The sequence below is a fragment of the Anomalospiza imberbis genome, chromosome Z (assembly GCF_031753505.1).
Source record: "Anomalospiza imberbis isolate Cuckoo-Finch-1a 21T00152 chromosome Z, ASM3175350v1, whole genome shotgun sequence".
NCBI lineage: Eukaryota > Metazoa > Chordata > Aves > Passeriformes > Viduidae > Anomalospiza > Anomalospiza imberbis.
The window spans coordinates 15,922,440-15,941,720 of record NC_089721.1 but is presented as its reverse complement, the minus strand read 5'-3'; the positions used below and the strand labels follow the sequence as shown (position 1 = coordinate 15,941,720).

The 19,281-nt window shown below is 35.4% G+C and overlaps 1 protein-coding gene across 11 annotated transcripts in view; it reads left to right on the top strand.

Moving 5' to 3' along the window:
* Positions 1–19,281, top strand: part of ARL15 (ADP ribosylation factor like GTPase 15) — a 262,518-nt gene that overhangs the window by 208,555 nt on the left and 34,682 nt on the right. The window contains exon 6 of one of the 11 annotated variants that reach the window (XM_068177308.1): positions 9,781–9,822. The exons of the other annotated variants lie outside the window; for them this stretch is intronic. Coding sequence (XP_068033409.1) covers positions 9,781–9,807 — 27 coding nt within the window. The 3' untranslated portion in view covers positions 9,808–9,822. Of the gene's footprint in view, positions 1–9,780; positions 9,823–19,281 lie in introns of those variants that run through there. 11 annotated transcript variants of the gene reach the window in all.

The window sequence follows — 19,281 nt, the reverse complement described above, 5'->3', positions numbered from 1 at the left end:
TCTGCCAGTGTGTACGCTAACAATGGCGTGTTTGCAGCTTCCGGGTTAATAGTAACTGTAAATGTGCTAGTGGCAGATGTCTTTTTGGATGGGTCATGGCATCTGCTGAATACTTGTTCTTCATCCAGCTTGACTGCTGTATTTGGGTATGGTGGTCAGGAAACTTGAGTGGCTTTGAAAAAAATTGAGAAAGTCCACCATTATTTAGTTGACAAGTTTTTGTTTACAATAGGAAAAAATCATTTGTTGAAACTGAAATATGTTGTGTGAACTTGTGAGTTTAATGATACAGCTCTAAAAAAGCCAGTACTTTGCTTTATTTTATGTTGAAAAGATTGTTCTCTGCAGTAAAGTAATACAGAATATGAAACAGAAGTATTCAAAATGAAATGTTGTTCTTCAAAACAACAAAAAAAATTAAATCTAGCAACTTTCTCCAGCCAGTAGGGAATGATTTTCTTTTGTAGCCAAGACTCCCACAATCTCAGTTTTTGAAATAATTGCTGTAGAATTTCCAAATATTGTAACTAAATAAAAAGCTTCTGACAATACTATTGTAAGTTTTTGTGTTTTCCTCCTCTTTTATGCTAAATAAGATATGATCTTTATAGACTAAAATCTGTTGAGTGATAGATACAATTTTATTTTCTTCTCTGAACTCAAATGTGACTGAAGATTTAATACGGGAGGTATGATAATGAAGTTCTCAGGTTCTGCACATGAGCTCATGGCAATCAGTTACTAACAGCTGAGGTCATGGAAGAACCACTTATTTTTTGAGCACTTTTTTTTTTTTTTCTGTACAATCTTCTTTAACATACTACTGGGAGAACAATTTGAGTTTCAGATTAATTAATTTAAGAGAGTTGGGTTCTGGGATACCAAACCAGTCATGGATCTCAGTGCTCCCTCTATTACCAGTATTTAATTCTGAATTATAAATCAATTCAGCCTTAGAAATGCCTCAATGCCTTAGAAAATTGCAGCAAGATGGCTTTTTTCCTTTGAATTTTCTATTCCCTGGAACAGGATTTTAGATTTTTGTCCCAGGAATGTGGTGTGAACTCTCATTATTAAAATATGTGATTCTTTATTATTGTCATGTCACAAGTGAGGTTTTGCTTTAAAATAAATATCCTTTAAGTAATTGTTTTTGAATATTGTTTTCCCAAGAAAACAAAACTCATCTCAGAGCAGTCTTCTGAAAAACAAGTTCACCTCGATAACAAAGAATCAGTGCAGGACACAGAAAACCAAATTTTACTCTTTCAGCTGCTTATGGAAATGCTTGATTCATATGTAACATATGGGTTTAATTTGTTTCTTTTCCAAGTCGGGAAAGGTTCTTTTAAAACTCAGGCCTGCATGATTTCGTCTTGGTCCAGACTGGTTTGTTTTGATGGGGAGTTGTGAGATGACAGATTTAGTTGTCATACAGGTGAGCAAGCCAGGAGATCTGGCCCTGTTTGACATAGACTGTATGGATGTTGTTTCCAGTTTCCTTGTATGATGTGGCTTGAAAATGTAGATCTTTGTCTGATACTAGTGACCGTATCAACTATTCTTTCAGTCTTTTTATTTCAAATAGATATTTTAGATTTTCTGTAATTTACTTGAAGATGTGTTAAATGGTATTGTGAGCATGAGTGTCTGCTGTCCAGCATGACTAGTAAACCGTGGATGTTTCCATCCTTGCCAGCCCAGTTATCCATAGAATCATAGAATTACAGAATGAGCTGAGTTACAGGGGACCCATCAGGATTATCTAGTCCAGCTCCTAGCCCTGCATAGGACCATCTCCAAGAATGGTGCCTTATGCCTGAGAGCATTGTCCAAATGCCTTTTGAACTCTGTCAGGCTTGGTGCTGTGACCACTGCTGTGGGGAGCCTGTTTCAGTACCCAATCAAACCCTGGGTAAAGAACCCTTTCCTGATATCCAATCCAAACTTCACCTGACACAACTTCAGGCCATTTCCTTGAGTCCTATTGCTGGTCACAGAGAGGAGGGAACAGTGCGGGCCCCTCCTTTTCCCCTCCCAAGGAAGTTGCAACTGTAGTGAGGTCTCCCCTCAGTCTCCTCTTCTCCAGGTTGAACAGACCAAGTGACCTCATTTACTTCTCATACGGCTTTCCCTCAAGGCTCTTCACCATCTTTGTTGCCCTCCATTGGACACTGTCTATAGCTTAATGTATTTTTTATGTCTTTTTCTTGTGGTGCCCAAACTACACACAGGACTTGAGGTAAGGCTGCACCAGCTTAGAGCGGAGCAGGCCATGCCTGCCTCCAAGCTTTAACTAGATGCTGAACAGAGAGGTGCATTTCTCATTTGAACTATGGATACCTTCTGCTTTCAGTTCAGTGTATCCCCTGCATTGGTCCTACAGAAGCTTGGGGAGCTCTTCTGCTCCTACATAATTGTTATTTGCTGGTTTTTTTCTTGGTTTTATAACAATTTTATCCCACACATCCTGGTCTTTCGCCTTGGCAAGTTTAGTATTTCCCATGTGCCTCTGCCCTCCCCAGGGGCAAGTGCAGAGCTCCCAGGGGTCTCTCTAGTGGCAGCCAGGCAGTTACAATGCACTTCCTCTCCTGTGCTCCTCTTGACCTGTATTTTCTCATTCACCTTTGCCTCAGGCCATGGACTTGCCTTAAAAAGGAGCCACTTGTATCATTATATGGATGCTATTGTAATCTGCTACTTAAAACTAAAGGAATGATCATTCTGAGTTAGGTTTTTAGCCTTCCCAAAAAAAAAATTGTCTGTCTTTGAAAATCAAAGTACATTCCTTTTATTAGAAATATATAGCTTTGCTAAACTGTCAGCAAAAATAGGAGTAGGACTTTTAGACTTACTAATATCCTGTAACTTCTATTTGCTAAGCTATCAAATAATACTTGTTCAGTCATTTATTTTGATTTTTTACATTTTAGTAGTATACAGTCATTACTATTAGTATCTGTGGGGAGAGTTTAGGGAAAATCTCTTCCCTATTATTCAAATCTGCAGTTCAGCAAAAAGGTTGATCAGGTCCTGGTGTCCCCAGGCACACCATCTTTTTTTCTGTTCCTTTCATTTGTAACTACTTGACATGAATGATAAGGAGGTTGGTAAAAGCTTTCTGATAAAATTTTGTTGTTTGACTCTTACTTTGAGGATGTGTTTTCAAGATACTGCTGTTCAGCATAAAGCAGTCTTTTTCTTTTAAATATATGCTGCAGGACAGAGACTGAATTCAGCTTGCACCTAGCACCTTGATGTCAGGCTTGTTCTGTTTGGTTCAGTTTTGTTAATTTTCCACCACAGCTAAAACACCAATGTTTTGTCTAGTAAGAAATGTGCTATGAGCTTCTGCAGGAAAAAGTATGTCTTGTTTTGTTTATGCAGATAGGTTTTATGGATTATTTCCTCCTTTATCTACCATCTGTTGTTGACTCCTGTTCTCTTGGTAGGTTCTTCTCACCCAACTCTCCCAAATATTTCCTTTTTTAGCAAATACATCACGTAGCTCTTTTTTTTGTGTGACCCTGAAGAATTCAGTCAGTTGTTCAGTGTATTTGCCACTTGGATTAAAAAAATGCCTGAAATTCAGTGATTAGAGTTTGTAAAATTAATTATATTACTTTAGACCCCCAACCAATACCCTCTGGGTGCCTAATATCTTTTCCTGGAACTGAAAGTGATTTTTGTTTTTCAAGAATCAAAATAAAATATCCACAGAATAAAGAGGGAAGAGTATGTTCATTAACAAAAGGAAAGTTGCTAATATCTGAACCAACTTCTGAGTTAGAAAGAACTAAATGAGAAGTAATATATCTGGCTTTGCTCATTTAAATTAGAACATGGGCTATGTATTTTGAAAGGAGACATATACATTCAAAAAAATAAGTGCTTGTACATGGCATAAAATAATTGAGAATTTTATTTCCCTCCTTTTTGCATTCTATAATTTAAAAAGGTCAATTTTTATATAACATAGTAATAAACATAGATTGACATGTATGTCACACTACTGGAAAGACAAAAAAATTGAGAAATCTGTAGTTGCAATACGTAAACTGACCATTTCTATGTAATTTCATTCATTCCAGTTCCTTGTACTAAACCACAGGAAAAAAAAGTTTATTTTGATTGACATCTTCACATATTGATAGCTTGGATAGCTCTGACATAAATTTAACTCTGGCATTAACAGGAGTGAAAAATATATGAAACCTTCCACCCTGTTATTCAAATGTGCTTTTTGATTCTAACATCTGGGTTATACTTTTTTCATTACAGCTGTATCCTTTACAGAAATGCTGGTGAAATAGTCATATCTAAGTATTGGTTTGGACAAGGAATAGATACAGATTTTGAGAGAAATGCTTTAGGAACTGCATGAGATGTTGTATTTCAATAGCATGGAGGTTGAGCATAGCTTCATTTACTCTTAGCACAGGTGAGTGATTACGTTCTTGTCAAAGAAACATAATTATGAGAAGAATAAGTTTAATTGGAATGGTGAAGTATTTTTGATCTAATTGCAAAGAAGTAGCGTAAAGGAGGATTATTTTGTGAAATGACAGTGGTATCCTCTAATATACATGTCAGTACTACATCTTACTCAACTAAAACCATTTTAGTTAATCTGCTGTACTTACTAGAAGAGAGTGGTTTAAATTTAAATTTTAGAAAGTACAACTGTGATGACAAAGTTCTTTGAATGGTTTTACATCAGATGGTTATGTCCCCCTGCCTTCTGGAATGATACAGAAAGCATTCTGCTCAAGATACTGAGATTCAAGTAGTCAAATTGGCATGAAAATTTTGAATATTTAGCAAAAGTCAGGGTGAGATTTAGCTACCATTACAGTAAAAGCTGAACTTGTAGGTCTGGTTTTGTTCCATGGTTAATAGACACCTGCAAATCCCTCTCTGTGGAGTGGGCTGGTGGGCTGGTGCCTCATGAGTTGGTTGCTCTTGCAGTTGGTACAAGATCTGCCATGTCAAAGCAGGGAGTTGTGCATTCATAGTCATCAAATACAGATGAAGTTTACCAAAGGCATATAAACAGACTGGTAAAAGATCAACCCAGTGTTGATAAAGACAAAATGTCAAAGAATGCATGCAATCTGAATAGGTATATAATATTGCAGGAATTACTCTTATTTTTAAGCTATACTATGAATTTTTGAGTATTCAGGTGTTTAAAAATAACAGCCCATAGAGCCTTACAACTTTAACAGATGAGCATAGACAACTTTTTATGACTAACACTTCATTTGTTAGCAAATTATCTTTCCAACTTGCTAGGTCAGCGTCTGTAATCGCTGAGGACTGTTTGAGGGAACTTTCTATTTTTTACAAGAAGGAATGTATGTAAACACAAAGGGCCAATCTGGGCCAACTACTAGTTGGTTTACATCTCCTGAGACCTTCCTATGAACTCCATGTGATAGGAACTTCTGCTGAAGTAGTCCATGAGTAAAATCTCAAGTTACTACATTTTGGATCCACTATTGGGTGAATGACAGCAAAAGGCAAATAATGCCAGGAAGAGTAAAGTTAAAAAAAAATTCCGCTGACTACCATTTTCTTTTGTCCATGCATCTTCAATCAGGTTTAGACAAGCTTAAGCGTCATTTTTTCCTCGCAAACTCTCTTGTAGTGAGGCAGGTAGAGGCAAGCAGAATTACTGAGTTGAGAGGACTCTTAAAATGTCTTTGATACCAGACACCTTCTACTTACCAAGAGGGTTTGATTTAAGCAAATTAATTCCCCTCACATAATGGAAAAAAATCAAGCTATGATTAAAAAAGCAGGACCCTACTGCTCTTCCCACCTTCACAAAATCATTAAGCAGTTCAAGCAGGTGAAATCAGTGGCGACAGTCCAAAAGTCAAGACCAGACCAGGCAGGTGATGTGGGTGGCTTTTTTTGTTCACTTTTCTTGTGAAAACTACCACAGTATGCTTAATGGAAAAAAAAAAAAAAAGGATTCTTTGAGACAGCTGGTATAGATGAAAAATGGAGAAAAAATGGAGAATTCAGAGGCATTAGAGATGACAAGCATCTGACCATGCTTCAGAGATAGTGAAAATACTCAGATGACAAGACAGAGACCTGGAAGAGATGTTTTTTCTGAATGTTTCTTTTTATATGAAGATGAAAAAATCTCTTGGTGTATTTCCACTTCCTTTAGGAAACAAGCTTGTTCTCCACTAGCAGAACAGAAGTACCTAAGTACATCTAAGCACAAGGCAGGACTTGCACAAATAGCTGCTCTTTATCAAAATGATGCTGATCATCCAAGTATCTTGAAGTGACTGTTAGAGCTGTAAAATCTTACAAGTTTTCCCCAAAACCTCCCATTAACTCTACTGTCTCTCTTCCAATATGAATAAGAAGAATCTGACATTTTATCTGTTGTCAAAAATGAATCCAATTAGTATTAAGGATTTCAGAAGCAACACCTTTTGATATAGTGGAAAGTGTTCCTGCCTATGGCAGTGGGTTGGAGTGACATGATCTTTAAGGTCCCTTCTGATCCAAGCCTTTCTATTATTCTGTGATTTATTGTTTGTTTTATCAAAACAGTACAAAATAGTTCATATCATAAGTATGAAGACTTAATGGTATTTATCAGGGTTAGGTGGCCATGTGGACTGTTGGGAGCTTGTCTCTCTGACTAAGTTTATGCGTCTATTCTCATCCTATAGTTTTTTTCAGTCACAAACGTAAAGGTCAGACAATGCAACTGAAATTTCCTAAGGGATTTCTAATTGCTGCTTATGAATTGGAGATCTGAGCCTGAAACAGGCAATCTTTTTTGCCTCAAGCTGACTTAATAAGGAAATCTTAATGCTTTTCCAGATCAGGATGCAGCTTTGATTTCATTATTAGTATATCCCCATCTGACATCCTGGTTCAATTGTTTTGCTTGATTACCCTCATGTCATCAGCATTTTATTCAATAATTTTTCTGGAAAGAGCATCTCTTCAGTGCACAATCCAATATATATAATCATCAAATATATTGCATTGCATAACTTTATTACATATTATGATATTTGAGAGTGAAACATTTTGCAAATCTAACTCCTTCCATTAAATAATAGCACAGCCTGTGATATTCCATTAGGTTTACAGTTCAACCATATAAACCACAGCTGTATTAAATGAACATAGCACTTCCACAGCACTTTCTATGCAAGTTAGGTGGTTGTTTTTGTAAGGTATTGTGATATATGAAGAGGTGTCTGCTTCAGTATTTGGCCTTTGCGCTTAATTTTTTTACTTTTATAGGCTTAAACCAGACCCTTTATATTGCTTTAATGTATTTTTACATGCATTATAAGCACACTCACACATGCATCAGTTCAACATTCCAGCAAGGCAGCTGATTTAAAAAAAATGTTGTTAAACAAGTTGAACTGGTTGGCACATATCTGAAGAAAGAAATCAAATAAAACAGGGAACTAAAGAGAAAGGGAAGTTGATATTGGCACATCATCACAGAGGTCTCTAGGTAAAACATATGCAAAAGCCCTTAAAATGCAGCTCTACTTTGAAAAGTGGCTATGTAAAATGTCACCTTACTCAACAGATCTATTCCTTCTATGTACTTAATGTTGCATCCTCTTGCCTTATAATAAAATACATTTTTTTAAATTTCAATTTCTTTTCTTATTAACTCCACAGTATCAGTGCAAGTCTAGCTTGCATTTTAACATTTGTGCTACCAAAGGTAAGTCCCCAGACACAGTCTGCAAAGGACTCTTCAAAGTACAAGTTGTCTCTTGGATGAGCAGCAATAATAGATCACACTTAAGCTGTCAAATTCTAGGCTGAGTTTGAATTAGTGGTACCTTAAACTTCATGTATACCAGTCTCTTTGATAGAAATGCTCAGACTGAAATTTCAGTTTCATTGGGCTGGTGTTTTATGAAAGAGCATAGAAAATGAATTTTTGAAATTTAAGCTCATAATTGCAAATGGAGTCAATCTGGTCTGAAGAGAATGGCATTGGAAGAAGGAGCCATTCAGCTCTTTCTGGAATTACTTTCTACATCAGAAAAATATTTTCAGCTACAACTGTTAGAAGTGCTGTCCATATTATAGCCTTGCTGTTCTTATTTTTTTAAAGGTTTAATTTTGTAGTATTGAAAGTAAGTTTTCAATCTTGTCCTTTTCCCTTAAGTGTAGAGTTGCTTAGAAGATATTTTTTCTCTAATTATCATTTTGCAAGATTCATTTTGTCAAGGCAAGGGGCTTTTTTCTATCCTTTTATCATGACAGACACTTCATTAGGCATGCTAAAAATAGAATTATGCTTGATCACATACTTTTTGAACCCCTGAACATAGTGCAGATACTCATTTTTGTATCTGCTTGTCTGTGTGCTTACTTAAGTTTCTTGCCCTTACTAGATGTAAAGTAGCATTGAAATATGCAAATAAATGAGAGGTATCTAACTATGTGTTAGTTAGAACTCTTAAAATCTGATTATCAGTGTTATTTGTAAATATGATTACCTGTCCTCTAGTCAACCTGAGTTTCTTTTGCAACTTCCATTTCTTTTATCTGGCCTTGTATGGTAATGCTTTCCTTTTAAACTATATGAAAGAAGAGAAAAACATATCCAGAACTGACAGAGACATGAAGAATTTCAAATTGGACAACAAAAAGTGTTATTACACTGACAAAAGTGTTATTACAGCAGTTTGATAGGCCCAGAGCTTAAAACTTGAAGGTACAATACTGCCTGAATATCAACATCACTATTTTCTATCCTGATCAGGAAATGGGATGTTGCAAGAATTTTGAGTTGCTTGATGTGAATAACAAAGGTTTTGGTATTTTATCACAAAGAAATTTTTCTGAACAGTCTTACAGTATGTGGGCATTGACACTTTGTCTGGCACAATGCAAATGCACTTAGCTGATGTCACATCCTCTGATAGGATCACAAAGGTGTTCAAAATTGTGTGGAGAGTGTTAGAAAGGCTGCAGAACTTATTTTGTGATATTCTGAAAAAAGCTAAAACTTAACCAGGATTGCTGGGGGTTTTTTTCTTGGTTTTGTAAATCTGTATGTTGTGGTGGTATGACAAACACTGTTCTTCATTTATTTCTGGTTTTTATTGTTGGGACCCTGGAAGCAGACTTCATATTTGACTCCAGGGGTGATTGTGTGAACAGATGAATTAAAAGCCATGTCCTTCCATCAAGCCTGAGATACGTTGCAGTGAACCAATTGTGTGCTCAGCAGAGGACATCACCTGAGCTCACAGCCAGCAGTTTGCTGGTGATCCAAGACTGCATTTCAGCAATGGAAGGAGCCACCTGCATACAGAACACTATTCTCAGATATGCCTTTTATCCTAGTCAGCTTTCCTTTGCGGTTCAAAGGTCTTCTAGTCTGTGTGTGTGCCGAAAGAGGCCTCCACATGTTCATCTCTCCCTTTCCTGCTCTAGTGATACAATAGCAGTTTGGGAAATCATATGGATCAGACTAAGTACTTTGGGATAAAGCTATGGGTTATTCATATACACAGCACATATTTTAAATGTGTTTTCTGACATGGCTTTCTGCATATGTAGAGAATACCCCAGGTGATTCATGGCAGTCATGGGGTTTTTCTCCTCCTTTGAAACAAAAACATAAATCTGGTGAAAATTTTGTAATCTGGTTGTTGTTACCACGGCAACTTGAAATATGGTTTTCTGTGTTTGTACTATAAGCTGACTTGAGATGCTAACATTAGCTAAAGTACTTTGCTTCCATTTCCTTTTCAGTTTTTCTTCCAGCATTCCCATGCCTAATACTTCTGGATGGTATCTCTTTGTACCTCTGAGAAACTGGAGTGCAGCACATTGCCTTTATCTCCTATGGTTTGAATAGTCAGGAAGGGGGTCCATGAGTTATAAGTCATACAAGTCATGGTAGTTATAACATGACTTGTATGGTATTTCATGTAGTGATTACATGAAATACCACCTGAAATACTTGTGTGTTACACAGATTGTAAAATTGAGTGATCTGGTGGTCCCTCTGAACCTTAAATCCATGGACTGCAGTCTTATTCTGAACATCAACACTTTAGGAGTTTTATATATTCAGTTGAATAATATTGAAAGCCTGACATGTCATATTTTGATAATGCTGGACTTTCATTGATCTCAAAGAGAAAATGTCGCACACGGTTTTGGGGGGAATTTTTTTTTCATTGTAATGTGGGATCTGTCACGGCTGTGCCAAAAATCTGTTGATGTAATTTCTGTTGCCAGTGCTTTGAATCAGGGATGAGGGAAAAACTCAAAATAAAAACATATGTCATAGAATTTAGGATTTAAATCTAAATGCCAGTTTCTCATGTTGGCCATAGGCATTATTTGTCTGTAAAAAAAAATTTCCACCCACTACCTTGAGTTACTGTGACATGTGTATTTTTCAATCAAGATATCCTCTGAGGAGCTAAAGGTCTATTCTTTATTTTCATGTCCATTTTAGAGGTCTAGAAAGTGATTTGGCAAAACACTCCCCTGTAAAGATTATGAGATATGATTATGTTCTTTCTGTTCATTATAAATGGATCATACTGATTTTCTAGCTACTTCCATCTCTTCCCTAAAAAAATAACCAAAACTGATAGCAGTAAATTATTTTGAGCTACACTAAAGTAAGTAGTTCTATTAATAAATACTGCAGATTTTTCCAAACTAGTATTTGGAAACTTTTGCTTTGAATAGAAAATGGCTTCAGTAGAAAGAGAGAAGGGTGCTGTGTTGGGTCCAAGTATGTAGTATCTTAAGTAAAGCTTACAAAAGTCTAAAGTAATTGCCAGGTATTTAAATTGGAAAATACCCATTGAATGAAAAATTTTTAAAAAGTTAAAATTTAAAAAATAGTAGTCTTCAGCTCATGAGAATATGCACAATTCTAAGATTTCTGTTAGTGCTACACATGATGATATAATTTTTAGCTCTTTTTGATTTAATTCTGTCTGTTCCATGCAGCATCGTAATCAGGAATAGCTAGTTACCATCCAGGATTGACTCGAAAATTGTCTGAAGAAAGTCAGCTCTCTGTTTAGATTTGATCTGTATTTCCATATGGTAAAGAGCCCAGATTATGTTCTTAATACTAAACTTGGCAATTTTTCCAACAGGAATGAGGGATGCCTTATTATCATTATCATTACAAAATAAAGCTTTGAATCTTATAAAGCAGCTGCTGTGAGACAGCCCCTAATTTGAAGGAAATTCAAAGTGTGGTAGTAATATTCAGAGCTATAAGTCCTTTCATGTCAGCCATGTTTTATGTCCTGAAACTGCTTTTGCTTTGATATTACAGGCAGACAAGCTCTTTCTATATGTACGTACTCTTGTGTATATTAACTTTAACTTCTGCAGCTTCTTTCACTCTATTCTCCCTTGAGTCCCTTGACACTTTGGGAGGTTCCTATCTCATTTCCAGCTGCATTATTTAAATGCAGGTCTCCTTTCTCCATTCTTGCTTAAGTGCCTGAGGAGGTCTGGAGACTACTGATTTTACTTCCTGCCCACTTAAGTAATCTCCAGATAAATCTGTTCCACCACTATTTTTAATTCTATGGAATCAAGCAACAAATTTTAAATCTGTTATGTATTAAATGACTTAAGGTTTAGATGTTGATTATAGTTTCAAATTGTAGTTTCAAATTGAAACTGCAGCCTCTTCCTTTGTAAGATACAATACTTGAGAAGGATTATGCCATTAGAGTTATATTTAATGAGCACACTAGTACTGTGGATAGAATCACAATTGAATACAGGCAATTTTTATTAATGATGAAGTGGTATATCTTTCTGATAATGTTTTAATTGAAATGATAATTCATAGTCTGAGGTAAACACTGTGGCTGATGTCTACTTTCACTTGTATTTCAGCGTTCCTGATTGTCACAAATAGTAGCAATTTACATGGAGTTTTATAGTCTGTATTTTATCGACTGTTTTGCCATGACATGTTCAGACTTTGAACTTTTTACCGGTTTTATTTCTTATGGGATTCTTTAGTCTTCAAAAATGGTTCAATTTTTTTTAAAACCTACTGTTTTTATATGAAGGTGAAGACTTATATTTTTAGATATTGCTACTTTGTCCCCTGCCATCTTTGCATTGACTAGAGGCATTGTATGTTTTTCAGTCTGTTTTCAACTTTTTTTTTTAACTGATTAAACCTTAAGACTGACACTCTAAAAGTTAGTAGTAAACATCTGGAAATTTTCGTAGAGATGTTCAGATGTTATTAATGATCAAATCTGGGTTTTCTTATGCATTTTAGCTGATCTTCTTCAGAATTGTGCTTAGATTTGCATCTTTATCTTCACTATTTGGGCGATGTTTGGAGTCACTTTCTTTTTAAAATAGTTTCTCCACCCTATTCACCTTGCTACAGTAATTTATACAGAGACACAGTATTGGATTAAAGTTGAACTTTTTTTCTTGAGCAGACTTGAGATATGTTGTGTTAGTTTTATTTATCGAGTGTCTGAATTTTGTTGCTGAAAAATTTAATCAGGAGAACATGTAAAATGTGAAGAAGAAATAACTCTATGGAGAGGCCTAAGGGAAAAAAAAAAGACATGAAGAAAATTGAAGGGAGGGAGGATTGCACCACTGATATGTGGTAAGCTTGTAATTTTAAGTAAGTACAAATGACAATATGAAAGTGAGTAATCCCTTTACAGGCTTTGCAAAAGATATTGACAGTGTATGGAGATAATGGAAGAGTAAGAAGGATCAAATATAAAGAATAATCTGGAAGAAAATAGGATGGGCTTTCTGGGACACATAAAGATAGGTTTTAAATCTGGTAAATATAATTGAGAATTATTAAAATATAGATAAACCAGAAATCCTAACCTGTGGAGAGTTGTGGTGAAAGAGGATATAAAGAGATTTGGCAGATACCATCAAAAGGAATGAAAACAAGCTGAAGGAAAATTTATTGAAAACTTCATTGAGGTTTTACTGCTTAATAATGGAGGGAGAATAATACAGAAGGGTGACTCTCTTCATTGGTATAGAAATCCAAGAAAATAAACTTTCAAATTATTAAACAGTTTAGATAAGCAGACAAAAAAGTTGGAAAAAAGAAAGGAGACACACAATCTGCAGATGCTAAATTAAAAATGTGAAGATGATAAAAACCTTGGAAGGAATCTAAGGTACAGACTTCTAATGGATTTGAGTCTTAAAATTTTTATGAGGATTATCTCTTGCTTTTCTGTAGTTAAAATACGTATGCTATTACATCCCTCTGTGGCTTCTTCAGTTTCTAATGAGGTTTGGATCTGGGCTTCATTCTTTAAGAGAGTGGGTTAGTTCATGTGATTACAGTGCTTTTCAACTTGTTGATCTTCATGAGACTTGGAGGTTTAATAGACTGGTGGCATACCTCATCTGCCAAATTACTGGGTGGATAGGGTCAGTCGAGTAAGTCTCTTAGTGTATTAAGTCTCTTTTCTGCTGGAAAGTGAGAGAGGGAGACAACTAATTTGACTTAGATACTTATCAAAGAACATTTTTAAAGTGTTCAGAGATTGGCATTTCAAAGGGACAATTGGTTGATGTAAATGGTGAAATTTACTGTGAAGAACCCATGAGAGTGTTGGTGTATCACCCCAAGACAGAGGTACACAGTCCAAATGTATCTTCTATGTCAGAAAGTAGAAAAATGAATGAAACTCTTTAGGAGCTATGGTAAGTTGTGTGTTGGTTGAAAAAAATCAAAGTATATAACTGTGGATGTTTTAACATCATCTTGTTCTTAGATATGAAATTTAAATAACTATTTACTGAAGTGCTACACAGAACTGACTCTAAAAAAGTAAATGTAACACATAACATTTCCAGCAGAACTAGTTTATGGGAAAGTTAGGATTAAACATGGTGAAATCTTCTACTCTTAAGCCATAGGGTCATACACCCATAATAAAAAAAATTATAATGTGGGAGAGTAGGAGAGAAAAAAAGAGAAAGATGCTTCATTGTACTGAAGCAAATATACACAATAATGCAATTAACATCATGGAAGGACATAAAATATACCTTGTAAGTGAATGAAAGGGCAGAATGATGGAAGATCCACACCAAGAAAAACTGTAATTGTTTGCGAAACAAATGTATATTTATGGTAAATACACTGGAAGTCAGGTAATGCTTTGGTAGAATGACAGGTAGGCAATTAAAACAAGTAGAACAGGAAGTACCTTGCAAAGACAAACTAGAAAGCAGTGTGCATAACTGCTCATGTAAATTTCCAGGAGCAAAACTTGATGCACTGAACTTTGAGCTAGTGCAGGGTTGCATTCTTAGTTCAATGGTCTAGACAGCTGGAGGCCATTCTAGAATTCAGCCAATTAAACAAATTAAAAATGAGACATAGGATGCAGAGATTAAAGTCAATTATGAAAAGAAATGGATGAAGCAGATTGTATAGACAGAATTTCTTCATTGCATCTCATCTGTTGAGCCTCATAGTGTGGTTGTTACTTCCAGCAAGCTATTCTATGGTTATTTTGCTTAAATGGCACATCTAGTTTGATCTGCTGTCTGAAAGATAACAGGCTGCCCTTCTCAAGTGTCTGGAAAGCAGCTACTACATTGAGGATTTGAAGCAAATGCGTGAATATTAGAAGTGTGAAAAGTAGAATCCAACCTTGCATGGGTACTTTGAGTGTTATTCTACAAAAGGATAGGTTTGTTCTCCTTCATAAGAATTCTGAAAAAATTTGCAAGGTATCTTTTTAGGAGTTTTGTTAATTACATAGGTAAGGAACCTATGGCAGAAGCCGAGAGATTAAATTAACTTCTTCTTCTAAGCAGTACAGGATACTGAGATGGAGACTAATTTAAGAAAGAAGGATTACAAATTAATATCCTAAAGCAATTCCTCTACATATTCTAAAATTGTACATATTAACTTTCTTGATCAGATGTGGTAGTGTTTTAAGATCTGATTCTATAATACAGTACCTTGTATATAGACTTGTGTAAAAGGTATCTTCATTTTCCCATCATATTTTGCCACATCAATGACTTTTGTTGTAAGTCTGAACAGTCTGTTTTAATTGACAGTTTAATTTAAAATATAATATGGGATTGTTATTTAAATGAAATGCAACAATTGGGGATTAATGTTAGATGAAAGGGAGTTAAATAGAAATAATCTAACTGGATGTAATTCAAACATTTTAAAAAGGAAAAAAGTTAATTAGGGACAACCAACATGAATTTGTGAGAAGGCCAACCGGCTTAGGATGTTGAGATGGCAAACAAAGAAAACTGAGTGGATGTTTATTTTGACTTCCAGAAAGAATGTTAGAAATTAATCACATGCAATACTGTTGGCTAAGGTCAGAAATCTTGTTGCCAATGTAATGCGGTTTGTGAAATAGAAAACTCACCTTATAATGTTAAGTAAACCATAGCAATAGAATATAACAATTATTTTAATAGTCAGAAATTACTAGTGCTTACTGTAGGGAATGATTGTGGGTCATCTAACTTATAAACATACAAAAGTTTCCATTATTGCATCACTGTGGTTATGAATTCAGGAAATGAAAATGATATGATTTATAAAGTAAAGTTACTTGGCTGTGCTATACTTCATGTGTTTGTTTTAGCATTTGAACAGATTTTTAGTGCTGTTCATTCAGTGGACAAATCAAATTTCAAGTGCTCCTTTCCTGCAAAACGTTCCCCCAGGGAGTTTGAAGAACTTCTTGTCTCTTAGGGGAACTCTCCTGGCATCAAAATCCAACAGGAATAGAGAGCTACAGGCTTGTTGCTGTCATAATCCTATCAACATGAGCTTTTTTCTTTTAAGATGGTCTCAGCAGTCTGTCACTGTATTTTGGAGGATTGGTTGATGCACAAAAGCATGTTGGTTGGCAGAAGCTCAATCAAAGAAAGAAAATACTGGTTCTAGTTTAAGGGAAACTACCAGAAAATTTGGTGGAAGTATTCATGAGCTACAAATCCTGCTAGATTTCTAGCTGTTGGCAATGATCAAGTAGATCAATGGCCAAAAAAAACATTTTTCCATCTGTATTTTTATAGAAGACTGAGCGTGGAGCACTGTAGTGCAGACTTCTGTCTGCTTGTGATTAGATGTTTGCAACATGAATTTTATTGAACTGCATTTTAACCCACCTTCTTAACCCAAAGCTGGTAAGGAACATGGCAGGCTGCTTATTTAAGTGTATTTACTTCCACCAACTCTTTTCATTTAATTCAGCAAGTGGGGTTTTCTTGTCACTGTGTGGCTCTGGAAACTGGGATGTGGAAAAAAAATCAACAAATATCCTGAGACTCATGATAAAATTGTAAGTTAATAATGCTGGTGGTGTTCTTGGAGTGGTATTTAAAATATTGACTTTGGCCTATGGAACACCTGAAGGCATAGAACTTGTCTAGGCAGTTTGTTCTAGCAGTGAGTAATGGGTGAGCTCAAACAAAAGATCCCCATTTAAATGAGAGCAGCAACTGGCAATGCTCCCTCAATATTGCAATGCAGTTTTCTCATTGCCCTTATTTTTATCTTACTAAGTTTATTGCAGGGATTAGAAGAGCTTGTAGAGATTTTGTGGACTTTGGATTTATTTTCCTACAACCACACTGAGACATGTATGCCATTAGCAATGCTGAATCTGCCTTCATTCTGGATATGCAGGAAATTTCTACAGATTGAAAACTTTTGATAACCCATTTGCTCATAATCTTTTTTTTTCATATATTTAATTAAAAAACTAAAGTACATGAAGTTTTTAAACCAGCTTTTATTTAATGTATTATTGTGATCTGTAGAGCATGCACCGTGGTTGAATGGAACGTCAGCTCAGGAAGTTTATTCTTCTTACCAAAATGAACATTTAGTATGAAATAGATACCTAACGAAAACTGTTTGAACATTCAAATGAATGTCACTTGTGTTCAAATAAAAAATAATCTGCATTACCTGATAAAACTTTTGGAAAACATGAAAAAAATAACTGTCTAAAAATGTAATCTTTTGCTTATGACTTTGAAAGAAAATATAGAACAATAATTAATTTTAACTGTAAATCCTCTTAGTTTATGAAGATAGTTGACATTGCTCTTCCCTCACATATTGAAAGAGATACAGAACAATGAGTAAGTCCCTTGAAAATCCATAATATGTGTCCTTTCAGTCCTGTTACAATGTATCTGGGTAATGTTCTGCAAGTCTTTGTAGACCTGGAAGGTCTCTTCGCCTTTCTATTTGAGATTCAGACTGCAGGCCCCAAAAATATGTGCTAGAGAAAAGCGTGCATGTGTGATGCCTTGCATAGCCTCGGTCACAGTGTGACACCAAATTTGCTAATAATTAAAAGAATTGCAGAACAGTTCAATTGCATTATGTCAGGAGGCTAGATATCCAGGACAGTATAGAGACACTCCAGCTTCATTAGACGTTCATTATGTAAAGACTTACTGCATAAAGGAGAAGAGCTGTAAGGTGTGGTTGAGTTATACTAAAAGGATACAGGCTTGTTTGTGGTGGTATTTAGTTTGCTGACTGCTTGTAGTCAAACAGATTTTTGCTTATTGCTTCTAGTCTTGGCAACAAATTAAATATTGAAATCAACAACTTGTTACTACTTATATCTCTCATGAGCAGCTATCTAAGGGACATGCAGACATTTTTTGTGGGTGAGAGTGGGAGGACAGAAAATAGCTCACTCTTACAGTATGTGGAAAAGGAATCCAAAAGAGATTTAAAGGTCTACTATATGCTAGCCACAGCTTTTTTTTTTTTTTTTTTTTTTTTTTGTAAATCAGAGAGGTTAGTTAGAAAATGAACAATACCACATAAGAATATTATTTAATTTCATGTGCAGTCATGATAAGATGAAACATTGCACAGACAAAATGATATGCAGTTTGCAACATCGGCATTTCTGTGTTCTCTCTGATGCTTCAACTTTGCCTTAAGACAGCAGGACTTTCTTGAGCAACAGTAACAGCAAAGTTGTCTTTGAATACCAAAGACTGAAACTACCATTCCTCATTCAGCTAAAGAAGGCATTGTTATTATAGGTCCAAATACTTTCTAATGGTTTTTGCCCACATTTCTAACAGATCTGGAGCCTGTTTTTTAGAGTCAAGTGTTTAGAATATCTGATTTCAGATACAGAAAAATCACTTACTATTAATTAAAATAAGAAGCTGTCTCTCTTATGTAAACAAGTAAATAAACCAGAAATTACTGTAATCCGTAAGTGAACGCATAGAAGATTTTGAGTAGAAGGGTATCTTAAATATGAGGGAGTTAAATACAGAAATAATTTTCCATGCTCCAGGAAGTGCTCAGTGGTGGTGGGAGGAAAGACAATTGCAATGGGATATGAACTTGCTACAGGTCAGCTCATTCACAGTCCTAGTACATGCCCACTTAGCCTTCAGCAAGCACAAAATAATCTAAATGAGGTTAGTTTGCAGAGGATGTAAACTGTCTTGAATTTGTCTTGGGCCAAGGTAAACTGTCAGCATGGTGCTTGGAAACATAATTCTTTGTTCCACAGTGACTTGTTCCTATGTCAAAGCTTCTGCAATTTTTAAAACTAGACCAGAGATCTTGCTTTAAAGTTTGGTTCTAGTTCAAACAGTAATAGCTGTGATTTGTACAGATACTCTGTGGATTGTCTGTAAGACCAGAAATTGTCATAACCGATGTAACTGTCAGTCTGTCAAATCAGTGATTGACATAACAGTTCTTTCTAGCTCAGTTACTTTTCCTGCAAAAAGAATTTTAAGGCCAAGTCTAGTTAACATTCTACACTGAAATTTTAAACATTATTTTACTGTTGACTATGCAAGACTTAGTTTTACAGCACATATGTTTACATTATAAAACCTCTTTCTCAGAGTATTAATGAGTAAATGTGACCCTTCTCAAACATAGAGCTAGATACCAGAAAAAGCAACCAATTTGCTTGTAAGAAATAGATTTCTGCATGATTACGTGTCCTAGTATTTTTAACCCTGAAGCAATGCAAAATGTTAAGTTGAAATTGAAGTAGTAAATCTTTCCTTAGAAAGATGCACACTGTACTGTCTGCATCATTACTAAAACCATTTTACTTTGAAGCACAGAAGGAACACTTAATTTTTATTTTCTATTATGAAGGAAACTCTTTCATTACAAGGGAAAAGAGGCTGACAAATATGAAAATATGACTGTGATTTGGGCATAGTTCCAGAGATGGGAGAGAGTGATGCTTT